This window comes from Schistocerca piceifrons, chromosome 2 (assembly GCF_021461385.2).
Source record: "Schistocerca piceifrons isolate TAMUIC-IGC-003096 chromosome 2, iqSchPice1.1, whole genome shotgun sequence".
In the NCBI taxonomy this organism is placed as follows: domain Eukaryota; kingdom Metazoa; phylum Arthropoda; class Insecta; order Orthoptera; family Acrididae; genus Schistocerca; species Schistocerca piceifrons.
Genome location: NC_060139.1, coordinates 1,036,393,271 through 1,036,408,753, shown reverse-complemented (window position 1 = coordinate 1,036,408,753; position 15,483 = coordinate 1,036,393,271). Strand labels below are relative to the sequence as shown.

At 40.0% G+C, this 15,483-nt stretch overlaps 1 protein-coding gene across 1 annotated transcript; it reads left to right on the top strand.

Annotated features, from left to right (window-relative positions):
- The first annotated feature begins 1,132 nt into the window (after nt 1-1,132).
- LOC124777394 (ankyrin-3-like) lies at nt 1,133-3,557 on the top strand. The gene has a single exon (XM_047252786.1). The coding sequence runs from the start codon at nt 1,338-1,340 to the stop codon at nt 3,348-3,350; it is 2,013 nt and encodes a 670-aa protein (XP_047108742.1). The 5' UTR covers nt 1,133-1,337; the 3' UTR covers nt 3,351-3,557.
- Nucleotides 3,558-15,483: the final 11,926 nt, after the last annotated feature.

The following is a 15,483-nucleotide window of genomic DNA, read 5'->3' as shown; positions in this document are numbered from 1 at the left end:
AATATTTGTGTTACTTTCCATTTATTTCATTTCGCATATGATTGTGAGAAGTATCCCTACGTTAGAAATAAACTTGGTTTGTAGAATTACAGGAGCTAATCTACATTCTTCGATTGAAAACTCGGGAAAAACCATAGCCGATCATGATCTACAGTCAGCTGTGTGACGAATGCAATTCGCGCGCAGCGCTCTAGCGGAACACAAATCAGCGTCATTCACGTCACCGAAGATACAGCGTTGCCAATTCCGCGACATGGACAGGTCAGTTAGCGTTGTAGCGTCGCCTGCGACATCTGTTGACCGACGGGAAAACTATTTTTACGGTTGCCTGTTCCGCCGTAAGGAAAGTCAATCTGTTTCTTACGTGATCTGGTGTAAAACCAAGCTGTATCTCGTAGAACATAAACTCAGCGAATCTAGGGTAAACAAATAGGGCGGTGCTGTAATAGCGGAATAGAGTCGTTCGGGACATGTGTAGGCTGCCTCGAAATTGGTCGGACGGTCGGTCGGCCGATAAAATGCTTATCGTTAAACGTTTAACACATTTCATTTTTGTAAAGTAATCAGAGATTTTTCTAGTCTTTTGTAAAATGTTTGACGGTTTGCTGCGTTACTTTCATCATATGTTTTATGAAGTTAGGGCGTGTTCTTAGCTTTTGCAAAAGACTTCAGAAAAGGCTGTGCCCGCAACGTTAGTGAAAACTCATCTCTTGGGGGCAAGCAACACGATCGCCATCTCGTGGGGAGAACGGGAGTCGTTTGCCTGCAGAACCGAGGCGATCAGTCCCCGACAGTGTGCAACGGTGTCCCAAAGCTAAGGGCGAACGTATATCGCGATTGAAAACAAAGTGGGTATTTAAATGTTCGTTACGGCTGTCACTGTGGATTCGCGACGTTGCTACTTATGGACGATGAACGTACATTTAATTATTAATCGCACCTAGTACGTCTTTTTAGTTTGGTATCCCGACTGACGTCACGAATTCGACCCGCCCCGATTGTTAAGGAATTGACGTGTCCGCAGTAGTGTTCATATTTGAATAGGGTTGTTCAACGGTCGGAGTGATATCTTATGGTAGTATCAGCTTGTATACGTCCGTAAATAATTTGCTTGTGTATTGCAAACTTGGATTAGTGTCTTACATGCTGGAGTACCTGAGTGACGCAGTTAACATTTGAATCCTTGTGTTTAGGGGATTGTATCACAGTCACTGAGGCAACAGTGGCGAGTTTTACTATAGCAGTTTCACGTGTGGCTGTTGTTCAGTAAGGGGTGCGCGGGTATGTGTGAGTGCAGTGTTTCTACGCGTTAGTGTAGGCGACGTTTTCTCTGGACCATGTACGCTAACGATAGCATAAGAGTACTCCACGCTGCGGTAAGAGCCGGCAACTTGCAACATGTCACGGAAATGCTGGCGAAAGGAGCAGACATCGAAGGCAAAGACTCTTACAAGGTACGGCCGGTCCATATCGCTGCGGAACGAGGTCATTTGGACGTTCTTAGGGCGCTTATCGCGCGGGGCTGTAGTGTGAATGCAAAGGCGTCGCACCCTGTGTTCAAGCAGCAAGAGCGGGATGTGACGTCGCTACATTTAGCAACAGGAATTGCTGACCCAAACGTCGCGCTCGCTTTAATAGCTGCTGGCGCTAATGTTAACGCCAAAACTAGTTCAGGTACGTCTCCACTGCAGCTTGCAGCAATACAGGGTCATTTGTCCGTAGTGAAGGCACTAGTTTCTGCAAATGCTAATGTGAATTCCGAGGACAACGTAAAAGTCACCCCATTATGTGCTGCTGTGTCGCAGAATTTTGAAGACGTAGCTAAATTTCTTGTACAAAACGGTGCCATTGTAAATGCGAGACATTCAGACGGTTTGACACCTTTGCATATCGCAGCACAATATGGATATGTTAACATAGCAAAACTGCTGCTCCAGAACAAGGCAGAGATTAATGCAAAGCACGAAGAAGGCTTCACTGCATTGCATTTGGCCGTAGAAAACAGACATGGTGCAGTGAGTCAACTTTTGATTAACAGTGGAGCAGATGTGAATGCGAGAGACAAAGAGGGAGGAACTCCTTTGCATAATGCAGCGTACAGTGGATACCCAATAGAAACCGTCAGACTTTTGATTGAGAAAGGTGCTAGCGTGAATGCGAGGGACAAGGCAGGAAGAACACCTTTGCACCTTGCTGCAGAGAGCGATTTCACGGAGGCAGTAAGCATCCTGATCAGAAACAAAGCTTACGTCAATATCATTGGCGATCAAATGACGCCGCTGCATGGCGCAGCTTGCAAGGGTAATCTAGACTCGATAAAAATTCTTATCGCCAATGGTGCAGTAGTTGATAGGAGAACTCACAGGCAGAATACACCATTGCATCTCGCAGCGTACTTCTGGCATGCCGAAGTAGTTAAATACCTTTTGGAACAAGGAGCTGAAGTTAACGCAACTGATGGCATAAACTGGACGCCACTTCATTTTGCAGGTGAAGAGAGTTCTACTCAAATCCCTTTCCGCAATTCCAGACACACGGGTTCACAGGCACAGGACTCTAAGCTGAATACCATGAAAGCTCTAATTGAATACGGAGCTGATGTAAATGCGAAGGGGAGCAACTATGACGACACACCTTTGCATGTAGCTGTACGGAATGGCGATACAGCATCTGCTAGATGCCTCTTAGAGAATGGTGCATACTACGATGCGAAGTACAAATTTGCCAGCGGTAATGTGACAGCTTCAGAGATGGCTGCGACGAGAAGAAACGAAAATGTAAATACTTTACTGTGTGCTACCGAAAAGCTGTTTAAGGCTGTGAAAAGTGCGAAGTGTGCTGAAATTGAGAAATGTGTAAAAGAAGCACCAGTGAACAGCGGAAGCATAAAGTATGGAACACCGCTTATGTATGCATGTTGGAAAGGACATTTAGCTGTTGCTAATGTTTTGCTTAAAAATGGAGCCAATATAAACTTGAGCAACAGTAGTGGCATTACTCCTCTTCATTATGCAGCAAAATTTGGCCATCATGAAATATTGTGCACCTTATTGCAACATGGTGCAGTATACAATGCAAGAACCAAAACAGGCAAAAAAACACCACTAAATTTCGCTCAAGAAGAAGGTAAACAAGAAGTTACAGACACTCTAAAACTAATTGAACGATTGTTTACCAGAATTGGCAGAAAGGATAACACAGTGCTGAAAGAGTTAAATGGATTGAAGAACAACAAATATGCTGAATTTCTTGCCATCATAAACTGCAAAAATGCAAATAAAGAAACTCTGACACAAATAGCTTCAAAAAATGGGTATGAGGAACTCTGTAACAAGTTTTCTGACTTGTAACTGTTTACCAATTCGTATCTCTTAACAGTTTGACAAGAATAGTTAATTTTTTGAGGCTTTGCACACTGTCAATGTATATTTTTAGTGTTTTAATCAGTAAAGTAGCAATAAAATGTTTCACTGAAGATAAAATTGCATCAGTAAAATGACAATCTTATGTACATTTGAGATTTTAAATTGTTAACTTTTATATCATTCTAGTGGTAGTTCACATACACACAAACAAAACTAAGATTTGTGCATCTGGCATTGCTTACAACATTGCTATGGATACCCCTATACAATAGTATTCATGTTACTATTTACCACTATGTTCTCTACTGTAAAGCAGTTTGGAAGCTCAAAGTCTACTTGTGTGCTGATATTCACAATACATCCATTTTTATTATGGGACTGAAACAATGCTGTCTGTTATTTCTAATCTATCTTATGTTCTCTCTCACCTTACTGTTAGAAGCACATGAAAGTAACCAGGAAGTAAAATTTCTATAGAGCCTCATGAAGCCACTGATTTTCTAAACAATCCATAAATTACTGCATTAACTGTGAAAAGCATGGACATTGTGTTTACATTTAAGAATGTAAGAAGTTTGATTTAAGATGTACTTAAAATAATTAAAATACAATAACCTGAACTAAAACAACAAAATACATGCTGCTCACATATAAAATGCAGTTTATCTTGTAAGCCATGTAGATCTTATCATTCCCATGTTATAATAATTCATTAGTCTTTCAGTAACAGCTTACAGTTCCCATAACTTAAATATTTTTGTGATCTGTGGGGAATCTTTCAAAATGAAACAGTGTAGTCTTTAAACTAGACTGAAGCTATTGCCTGCTTTTGTAATAGTGCAGGCTGATGGATGTCATATCACAAAAGCAAATAAGCAAATCAAAAGTTTTAAATAATGAAGATAAAGTAATGTCATTTATGTGACAAAAGACCTAAAATATATGGTAACATGAAAGCTGGGGTCATTTGTTATTGGATGGTACTGTTTTTCGTATGTTCATATATTTAGCTTGTCCCTTTAGTTTCATTGTATCTTAATGTTACAGTTGAAAGCACAGGTGGATTCCGATGCTTCCATAATGTCCCTCATTCTTTATCCTTAGACGTAACCTAATTTTAAACAGCCTCCTATCTACAGCACCACCTATCAGATTCTTTGGTTCTCTTCCTTTTGCATTTTTCTCACACTCCATGGTTCACTACCGTACATCTTATTCAGAAGACCAGTGTTTGATAGTAGCAAACTTGCCTTGTCCAGGAATTCCCTCTTTGCCCGTGCTAATCTGCTTTTTGTGTCTTCCTTCGTAATAAGTTGTGGGTTAATTTGCTTCAAAGTTAGCAACATTCCTGAACTTAGTCTACTTTATGGGCCACAATTTTGATCTCAAGTGTCACTAATCTCATTTCTATTACTCTTAATTACTTTCTTTCTTGGTTTACTCTGTCCATATTCAGTACTTGTTAGACACGCTCATTCCATTCAACACATTCTATAATTCTCCACTTTGACAGAGCGTAGCTCTGTGATAATTGAATCTAACCATTTGATATCTTTTTGCCCTGAATTTTAATCCTATCCTTGAACTTTTTTTACTTGAGTCGTGGCATCTTGAATATATAGATTGAACAGTAGGGGGTGAAGGACTATGTCCCTGACTTACAGCCTTTTAATCTGAGCACTTCATTTTTTGTTCATCCATTCTTGTCCATATTGTAGATTGTTTTTCCTGATAGCTTACTCCTATTTTTCTTGGCATTCCAAATATCTTGCAGCATTTTGTCTTGCTTTTCTTCTGATCTACAGATCCTGTGAACATTTAAGTAAAATCTTGCTATCATTAACGGCACCATAACTACATATCTGCTGTCCTTTATTACAGTCAGAAAGCTAAACTGAACATCTATCAGATCCTCAATTTTCTTTTCTATTTTCTTCTGTGTGTTATTCTTGCGTGCAAATTGAATGCACCAACTGTTAATTTATTTGTATGAAAGTTCATGCACGTATGCCCATGCTATATTTGAGATTATGTGGATGGTTCTTTCCCAAAAGTGTGATGTTGTGGCTCTAGATGCGTATTCTATGAACCATCTTGAATATTCTCTTGGTTTCCTCTTTCCCAGTGATTTCAGAAATTCAAAGTGAATGTTATCTATCATTTCTCTTATTTAATTAGAAGTCTTCCAGAGCTTTATCAAAGTCTGACTCTAGTACTGGATCCTCTATTTTTTCAATAGCACCTCCCTTTTTTTTCTCTAAATTCCATCATCAGACAAGTCCTCCATCTCATAGAGGCCTTCATTGCACTTTTTCCACTTAACAGCTCTCTTCTGCCCACTTATCAGTGGCATCCCCATTGCACTTTTCATGTTGAGCCCCTTGATTTTAAGTCCACTGAAATTAGTTTTGACTTTTCTAGATACTGATTCATCTTCCCAACAACCATGTGTCTTCTGATTTTTCACATTTTCCTGCAGTCATTCTAGCTTGGCTGCCCTGCAATTACTATGTATTCTATTCCTAAGTAATGTATATCTGTAGGCCTGAAATTTCCAGAACATTTTTTACTTCATTGTTTCTTCAATCAATTGAAAGATTTCTTCTGTCACCCCACGTTTCTTCATGTACCTTCCTTGTATTTATCAAAGTCTTTCTGTCATTTCAGATTTTAGAGATGTCCATTCCTCCTCAATTGAACTGCCTACTGGGGTACTCATTGTTGTTGTATCTATAGTGACAAGAACTTCAAATGCATCTTGTCATTCTTCAGTGTCTCACATCTTTACACATTGATTCTTGCAGATGACATTCTTAATCTTGAGCTTACTGCCCCCCCCCCCCCCCACTACTAAATTTAAAATTTGATTTCTCTCTCTCTCTCTCTCTCTCTCTCTCTCTCTCTCTCTCTCTCTCTCTCACTCACTCATATATATTATATCTCTATCTGCTACAGGTACTCCTTATAGTTGAGTATCTGTTTTTGGAATCTGTCTGACCATGATGTAATTGAGCTGGAATGTTCTGTATCTCCAATGCTTTTCCAAGCATATTACCTACTCTCTTGATTATTAAACAGTCCATTCTTACCAGCTGAAATTTATTGCAGAATTTAATTAGCCCTTCTCTTCCCTAATTCCTACCACCTAACTTGTGCTTTCCCATAACACTCTTCTGTTCCTTCCTGTAATACTGCTTTCCGACCCCTGTGATTATCATTTTTATTGTGGTTTTTTTTGCAGACATAAATCATTTTTACAAATTTTCTACAGAGTAAATGCATTTTATGTATGTGTAAGTGATTACATGTTCATGAGACAAATATCAATGTACTTATTACGACAAAAGTTGGGAATCACATCACAATTATCATAAATATTTAAATTTTACATGATAAAATATGAATTAATATTATCAACCAAGAATGATTTCTCATCACAAATATCATAAATATTTAAATTTTACATGATAAAATATGAATTAATATTATCAACCAAGAATGATTTCAGTTTCACTTCGAATAAGTTCATGGTAAATAACAGCCAAACAGTTGCAGAAAAAATATTTATTGAAGTCCTAGACCACAGTTTCGGTGTATCCAAATATACCTTCATCACGAGCAAAACACACCTGAACAGGGAGACACTTTCATTACAAAAAACGTTGCAACATAACTGAGATAAAAGAAAAACACACTTATAGCTTCTGATGAAGGTATATTTAGATATACCGAAACTGTGGTCAAGCATTTCAATAAATCTTTATCCTGCAGCTGTTTGTCTGTTATCATTTACTGTGAAGATTTTAAACAGTTGCTGCTTCAGCCATGTTTAAAACTTTGAATAAGTTCCCTTTATCACACCTTAAGGAGCTTGATACATATAAAATATGTGGCCATTAATGTACATCAGAGCACTTGGTTGTTTTGGTGTGCCACACAAGATATAATTGATTTGTAAATACACAGTGATTAGATTGATGTTTTTGTGGTGTGCAAAGATTTCCCTGTAGAGTCACTGTACCTGGTTCCATGGATAATCCTGATCGCTCTTTGCTGGAGGGTTAATATTGTGTTCATGCCTGTCAGCAGCACAGCCCCATATCTTTACCCCACAATAAATTATTTACATGTCTGATCAGAGATTACTTTTGATAACTGGCTAGTTAGATGTAGTGAACTACTAATTTTATTAAATATAAAATTGTTTACCGATTGATGTAGATTTTAGTCTAGATAAATAAATAGAGATTTAAGTTTTCTGTATCTACTGCTTCAGTTCCACATGCATTACTGACAGTTTTGATGTGAATTTGCAAATTTAAATGACAATAACTGTTCTTCGCTGATATTAACATTTGAACTTTGATCCTGGAAATATGTAATTTCCATGTCAGCTTTGTAAACTACTTATTGTTGACTAGCTATGTAGTCAGAATTTGTGGATGTCATTTATATTGTAGGCATGAAATTTACCAAGGAGTAACACATGATTTACTGAGTCAAAGGCTTTAGTGAAGTGTAGAAAGTCTGCTGTTCGCATTCTTTCATCAAGGACACTTGTAATTTCTGTGCTCATTTTGGAAGCCGTGCTTTTCTTGGCTGCTAATTTATTTTTGGAAAAGATTCATTATGTTGTGAACAATAAAACTTTAAATACTTTTCTGAACTTATTGGATACTATTCCATGCACTATTTCAACTGTGTTACATTTAAATACACTTTGAAAGCTGTTCCCAGATACCATGTTGTAGTCTACAGCCAGAGACTGGTTTGATGCAGCTCTCCATGCAACTTTATCCTGTGCAAGCTTCTTCATCTCCCAGTACCTACTGCAACCTACATCCGCCTGAATCTGTTTAGTGTATTCATCTCTTGGTCTCCCTCTACCATTTTTACCCTCTACGCTGCCCTCCAATACTAAATTGGTGATTTCTTGATGCCTCAGAACATGTCCTACCAACCGATCCATTCTTCTTGCCAAGTTGTGCCACAAACTTGCCTTCTCCCCAATTCTGTTCAATACCTCCTCATTAGTTATGTGATCTACCCATCTAATCTTCAGCATTCTTCTGTAGCACCACATTTCGAAAGCTTCTATTCTCTTCTTGTCCAAACTATTTATCGTCCCCGTTTCACTTCCATACATGGATAACTCCATACAAATACTTTAAGAAAGGACTTCCTGACACTTCAATCTATACTCGATGTTAACAAATTTCTCTTCTTCAGAAACGCTTTCCTTGCCATTGCCAGTCTACATTTTATATCCTCTCTACTTCGACCATCATCAGTTATTTTGCTCTCAAACAGCAAAACTCGTTTACTACTTTAAATGTCTAATTTCCTAATCTAATTCCCTCAGCATCACCTGATTTAATTTGACTACATTCCATTATCCTCGTTTTGCTTTTGTTCATGTTCATCTTATATCCTTCTTTCAGGACATTGTCCATTCCGTTCAGCTGCTCTTCCAGATCCTTTGCTCTCTCTGACAGAATTACAATGTCATCGGCGAACCTCAAAGTTTTTATTTCTTCTCCATTGATTTTAATTCCTGCTCCAAATTTTTCTTTTGTTTCCTTTACTGCTTGCACAATATACAGATTGAATAACGTTGGGGAGAGGCTACAACCCTGTCTCATTCCTTTCCCAACCACTGCTTCCCTTTCATGCCCCTTGACTCTTATAACAGCCATCTGTTTTCTGTACAAATTGCTAATAGCTTTTTGCTCCCTATTTCCCCCCCCCCCCCCCCCCCCTCTAAGCCTACAAATGCTAGAAATGTAGGTTTGCCTTTCCTTAATCTATTTTCTAAGATAAGTCGTAGGGGCAGTATTGCCTCACATGTTCCAACATTTCTATGGAATCAAAACTGATCTTCCCCAAGGTCGGCTTCTACCAGTTTTTCCATTTGTCTGTAAATAATTCATGTTAGTATTTGGCAGCTGTGACTTATTAAACTGATAGTTCGGTAATTTTCACATCTGTCAACACCTGCTTTCTTTGGGATTGGAATTATTATATTCTTCTTGAAGTCTGAGGGTATTTCGCCTGTCTCATAAATCTTGCTCACCAGATGGTAGAGTTTTGTCAGGACTGGCTCTCCCAAGGCCGTCAGTAGTTCTAATGGAATGTTGTCTACTCCGGGGGCCTTGTTTCGACTCAGGTCTTTCAGTGCTCTGTCAAACTCTTCACTCAGTATCATATCTCCTATTTCATCTTCATCTACATCCTCTTCCATTTCTATAATATTGTCCTCAATAACATCGCCCTTGCATAGACCCTCTATATATCCCTTCCACCTTTCTACTTTCCCTTCTTTGCTTAGAACTGCATTTCCATCTGAGCTCTTGATATTCATGCAAGTGGTTCTCTTTTCTCCAAAGGTCTCCTTAGTTTCCTTGTAGACAGTATCTATCTTACCCTAGTGATATGTGCCTCTACATCCTTACATTTGTCCTCCAGCCATCCCTGCTTAACCATTTTGCACTTTCTCTCATTTTTGAGACGCTTGTATCCCTTTTTGGCTGCTTCATCAATTAAATTCAATCTCTTTTCTGCTAACCAAGGATTCTATTGCCCTCATCTTTTTACCTACTTGATCATCTGCTACTTTCAATATTTCATCTCTCAAATCTACCCATTGTTCTTCTACTGTGTTTCTTTCCCCCATTCTTGTCAATCATTCCCTAATGCTCTTCCTGAAATTCTCTACAACCTCTGGTTTAGTCAGTTTATCCAGGTCCCATCTCCTTAAATTGCCACCTTTTTGCAGTTTCTTCAGTTTTAATCTACAGCTAATAACCAATAGATTGCGGTCAGAGTCCACATCTGCCCCTGGAAATGTCTTACAATTTAAAACCTGGTTCATAAATCTACCTCACCATTATATAATCTGTCTGAAACCTTCCAGTATCTCCAGGCTTCTTCCATGTATACAACCTTCTTCCATGATTCTTGAACCAAGTGTTAGATATGATCAAATCATGCTCCGTGCAAAATTCTACCATGCAGCTTCGTCTTTCATTCCATACTCCCATTCCATATTTACCTACTATGTTTCCTTCTCTTCCTTTTCCTACTATAGAGTTCCAGTCACCCATGACTATTAAATTTTTGTCTCCCTTCACTATCTGAATAATTTCTTTTATCATCATACATTTCATCAATCTTTTCATCTGCAGGAACTAGTTGGCATATAAACTTGTACTACTGTGGTAGGTGTGGCCTTCTAAATATCTTGGCCACAATGATGTGTTCACTATGCTGTTTGTAGTAGCTTACCTGCTTTCTTATTTTCCTATTCATTATTAAACCTACTCTTGCGTTACCCCTATTTGATTCTGTATTTATAACCCTGTATTCACCTGACAAGAAGTCTTGTTCCTCCTGCCACCAAACTTCACTAACTCCCACTATATCTATCTTTAACCTATCCATTTCCCTTTTTCAATTTTCTAACCTACCTGCCCGATTAAGGGATCTGACATTCCTTGCTCCGATCTGTAGAACATCATTTTTCTTTCTCCTGATGACACCCTCCTGAGTAGTCCACACCCAGAGATCCAAATGGGGGACTATTTTACGTTCGGAATATTTTACTCAAGAGGACGCCATCATCTTTTAACCATACAGTAAAGCTGCATGCCCTCAGGAAAAATTACAGCTGCAGTTTCCCCTTGCTTTCAGCCGTTCGCAGTACCAGCACAGCAAGGCTGTTTTGGTTAATGTTACAAGGCCAGATCAGTCAATCATCCAGACTGTTGCCCCTGCAACTACTGAAAAGGCTGCTGCCCCTCTCCAGGAACCACGCATTTGTCTGGCCTCTCAACAGATACCCCTTCATTGTGGTTGCACCTTTGGTACGGCTATTTGTATCACTGAGGCACACAAGCCTCCCCACAAATGGCAAGGTCCATGGTTCATGGATGGGCCCTGATACCGTAGTTGACTTATTTCATGTTATTCCTTATTATGTTTCTTAATCACAATGCCACACAAACTCTCAGCCTGATGGTTACTTATTCTTTAACTTATTATCCTGTCTATTTGCTGTTTACTCACTTCTTTGAATTCAAAAGGTGACTCTTTAGTGGGGCAGTGTGTCACTTTACCACTCATGTTTGTTGGGTAACTGGATTGATAGCAGATAATTGTAGAATGTTTATTGAAACATTGCAAACTTCATTGTGATCTTAAATTGTTTGTCACATCTTCTATTTACAGTTTGTTTGTGGCTTTGGAATGACTTTGCAAAATTTATTTCTTCCCAGGAAAACCTGGCTATATTGGCAGTGAGCTATTTCCACCACTGTAAATTTGTTTCCTTAGATCTGAGAACTTTTGCTGAAAGATTTTCTTGGCTTCATTGTACTTATCTCTGAAAACCCTTAGCTTCATTGACCTAAGTAGCACATCCTGGTTCTGGGTATTCTGTCAGTTTGATCATATCTGTTGGAAGAATCAGTCTGGTGTTGGTTATGGGTTAGTACTCTGTATTTCCTTAACAGCTCATAAAGAATAGTTTTCATAGAATTTCACCCATTCTTGACCCTTTAATCTGGTAAATCACATCCCAGTCCTTAGTAACTACTGTAATTTTTTTTAAGGTATAGGTATTAAACACTTTTAGATTTCCAGAATGAGATTTTCACTCTGCAGCGGAGTGTGCGCTGATATGAAACTTGCTGGCAGATTAAAACTGTGCCGGACAGAGACTCGAACTTGGTATCTTTGCCTTTTGTGGGCAAGTGCTCTACTAACTGAGCTACCAAAGCACGACTCGCGCCCCGTCCTCACAGCTTTACTTCTGCCAGTACCTCGTCTCTTACCTTCCAAACTTTATAGAAGCTCTCCTGCGAACCTTGCAGAACTAGCAGTTCTCGGTCCGGTGCACAGTTTTAATCTGCCAGCAAGTTTCACTTTCACGTTTCATTTATTTTTGACAACCTCTGTCATTTTTGGGATGGTTGTTTATATTCTCTCCTTGCTGATACTTGTGGTGAGAATAGTGAAAATTCACATTTATGCACCCAACATTGCCTTTAATATGTTTACTAAGTATAATATAATCTATTCTGCTAGATGTGGACCTCATTACTCCAGTATCAGTAATTAGTGCATTTATCACATTGTACAGTGAAGTGTCCATTGACTGGATATTAGACTCATTGAAAGTTTTTGCCTCAATATTCAGACCACAGTGTATAGAGAGAAAACTTTAACCACTGCATACCACTATCCCACTAAATGTCTGAAGCTCCCTACCTCCCAACCAGGGGCTTGGTTACCACGGTTCTCCAGGCTTTGCAGCATACTTCCTTTCTGCACTGCAAGATTATACTTCCACTATCCCTTTCATCTCTGCCTCTCAATTGGATGGTTTTCTTGGAGCAGCCCCTGTTTTGACCTGATTTAGGATTTGGGATTGGAGTTTCCACTTCTGGCATTTTCTACAACTTTTCATTAAATACACACATGGTCTCAGTTGTTGGGTTTCACTTGCCACCAATTTTCAAAATTCTCCAGAAGTGCAGGGAAGGTCACCTAGTGTGGTGTATTCTCCACCTTTGTGCCTTCCCATCTTTACATCCTTCCCTTTAATAAGGTAATACACCCTAAACCTGTCGGATTGGAGTTTCCACTTCTGGCATTTTCTACAACTTTTCATTAAATACACACATGGTCTCAGTTGTTGGGTTTGACTTGCCACCAATTTTCAAAATTCTCCAGAAGTGCAGGGAAGGTCACCCAGTGTGGTGTATTCTCCACCTTTGTGCCTTCCCATCTTTACATCCTTCCCTTTAATAAGGTAATACACCCTAAACCTGTCGGATTGGAGTTTCCACTTCTGGCATTTTCTACAACTTTTCATTAAATACACACATGGTCTCAGTTGTTGGGTTTGACTTGCCACCAATTTTCAAAATTCTCCAGAAGTGCAGGGAAGGTCACCCAGTGTGGTGTATTCTCCACCTTTGTGCCTTCCCATCTTTACATCCTTCCCTTTAATAAGGTAATACACCCTAAACCTGTCGGATTGGAGTTTCCACTTCTGGCATTTTCTACAACTTTTCATTAAATACACACATGGTCTCAGTTGTTGGGTTTGACTTGCCACCAATTTTCAAAATTCTCCAGAAGTGCAGGGAAGGTCACCCAGTGTGGTGTATTCTCCACCTTTGTGCCTTCCCATCTTTACATCCTTCCCTTTAATAAGGTAATACACCCTAAACCTGTCGCTGCAGCTCTTTGATTGGTGGTGGAGGAGATCATGAAATACCTCTACAGTGGTAGTTTCCAGACCATGCATGGATTGCACTGTTGCTGCCCTAGCTGAAAACTCCCCATGTATGGCAAGGAGTATGTGCTCATTGTGACTGGGCATGAGGACCCCCAAGCAATGTACTACTGGCCACATAGCAGTTGCTGAGGCTGGGTGGTACCCATGGGGCGAGCCCCCATTCAGAGTGGGTGGCACCATGGTGGATGAGCCACAAATGAAGTGGCTAAAGTTATCTCTCACTGGTGGCCATAAATCTCCAGCAGTATCTATGGAAGGAAAGTCCTTTTTAATGCAAGGGAATAGGACCCTAAAATGTTCGCTTCCCTGGCTGTCATGGGAGGAATGTAGAGCTATGCAGCAAGAAGAGCAATACTCCCTGTAAAATGTGGTACAAAGACTGATGGTGATTCCTTGTGCTCACAAAGCCCTTAATCTTTGTGAAGAAGTTAGAAGACAAGTTTGGTGAAGTGGCAGCCATCTCTTAATTAAAAATTGTATAAATTTTGATGAAAACAGCATCTCCTGCCCAGTCATTGGCACTGTTCAAAATTGTGCAAAGACAGGTGACATACCAGTGATTGTCACTTCTCATAGTATGAATATGGTTAAAGTTATCATTTTCACTGAGACCTGTTCTTGCAATCTGATGATGAGCTATGTGCAAACAGAGCAATGGGGTATACACTTTGTTGTCCATAATGGATCAAAGAACAATAATGTTGCTACTGGTGCCCTCATATTGGCCTTTGAGGCGGATTCATTGCCTGAAAATGGTCAGTGTGATGGTATGCTGATGTGTGAAACCATATATTCTCCCCTCCCCCAGATGGTGCTGCAAGTATTTGAAATTCAGACACACGTTTTCACGATTGTAAAGGACAGCTGCATGTGAATGCTCCTCGTACACCTCCCCAAACCTGTTAACTGTGGGAAGCACCATTCTCCCTCCTCACCAGGTTGCACAGTTTACCAGAAAGAGAAGAAAATATGAGAATGTAAGACCCTGGACAAACTAACTTACCAAGAGGCCAAATAGTAGTATGAGCAGTTGCACCCAGCATGTATAAATGTCATATGCTTCAGCTACAATGATGTGCACCCCCAACCCCTTTGTCAATGTTACTCCTGCCTGTTACACCTTCTACAGTTGGCCCCAACCACCAAGCCTGCCACTCTGGTGGTTGGGAGCTCTGCTCTTGCTGCTTCCCCCTTACCTACTTTGGGATCATTGGCTTCACACCCACTGGGTACATTGGTCCCAACCCTACAGCCAGAGACAAATATCCTTCCTCTGGCTTCTCTAGCCGAGGAGGAGTCCCATGGGACACTTTCTTAGTCTTCTGCCAGTCTAGAACTGGATGCAAGCCAGTTGCAGAAGGAGCCACAGGCAGCTGGTCATGCAGCTTAGTGATCATTATTGCTGGAAACTGGTTCAGAGAAGTGCTTTCAATTGTTGAAATCAAATGCTAACAAAGAGATAGAGGGGCTGGCCAGTACTTACCTCAGCTCAGTACAGTTGATAGATACACAAAACAGAACAGAAAATTTATGTTCCTAGCTTTCGGAACTTTGTTCCTTCATCAGGGAGGAGATAGGGGAAAGAAAGGGAAGAAGGGAAAGTGGATTCAGTTACACTCAACCCAGGTTATGAAGCAACAGGGAAAGGAAAACAGGGAGGGTAGCAAGGATGGAGGCATGGTTCTGAAGCTGGCACAGTACTTACAGTAGAACATCTTTGGCCTCCCTCTGACAACCATGCCCCCATTATTGCTACACTCCCTGTTTTCCTTTCCCTGTTGCTTCATAACCTGGGTTGTGAGTAACTGAATCCAC

Coding starts and splice junctions, on each gene's coding strand:
- LOC124777394 (XM_047252786.1), top strand. CDS start 1,338: ATGTACGCTAACGATAGCATAAGAGTACTCCACGCTGCGGTAAGAGCC.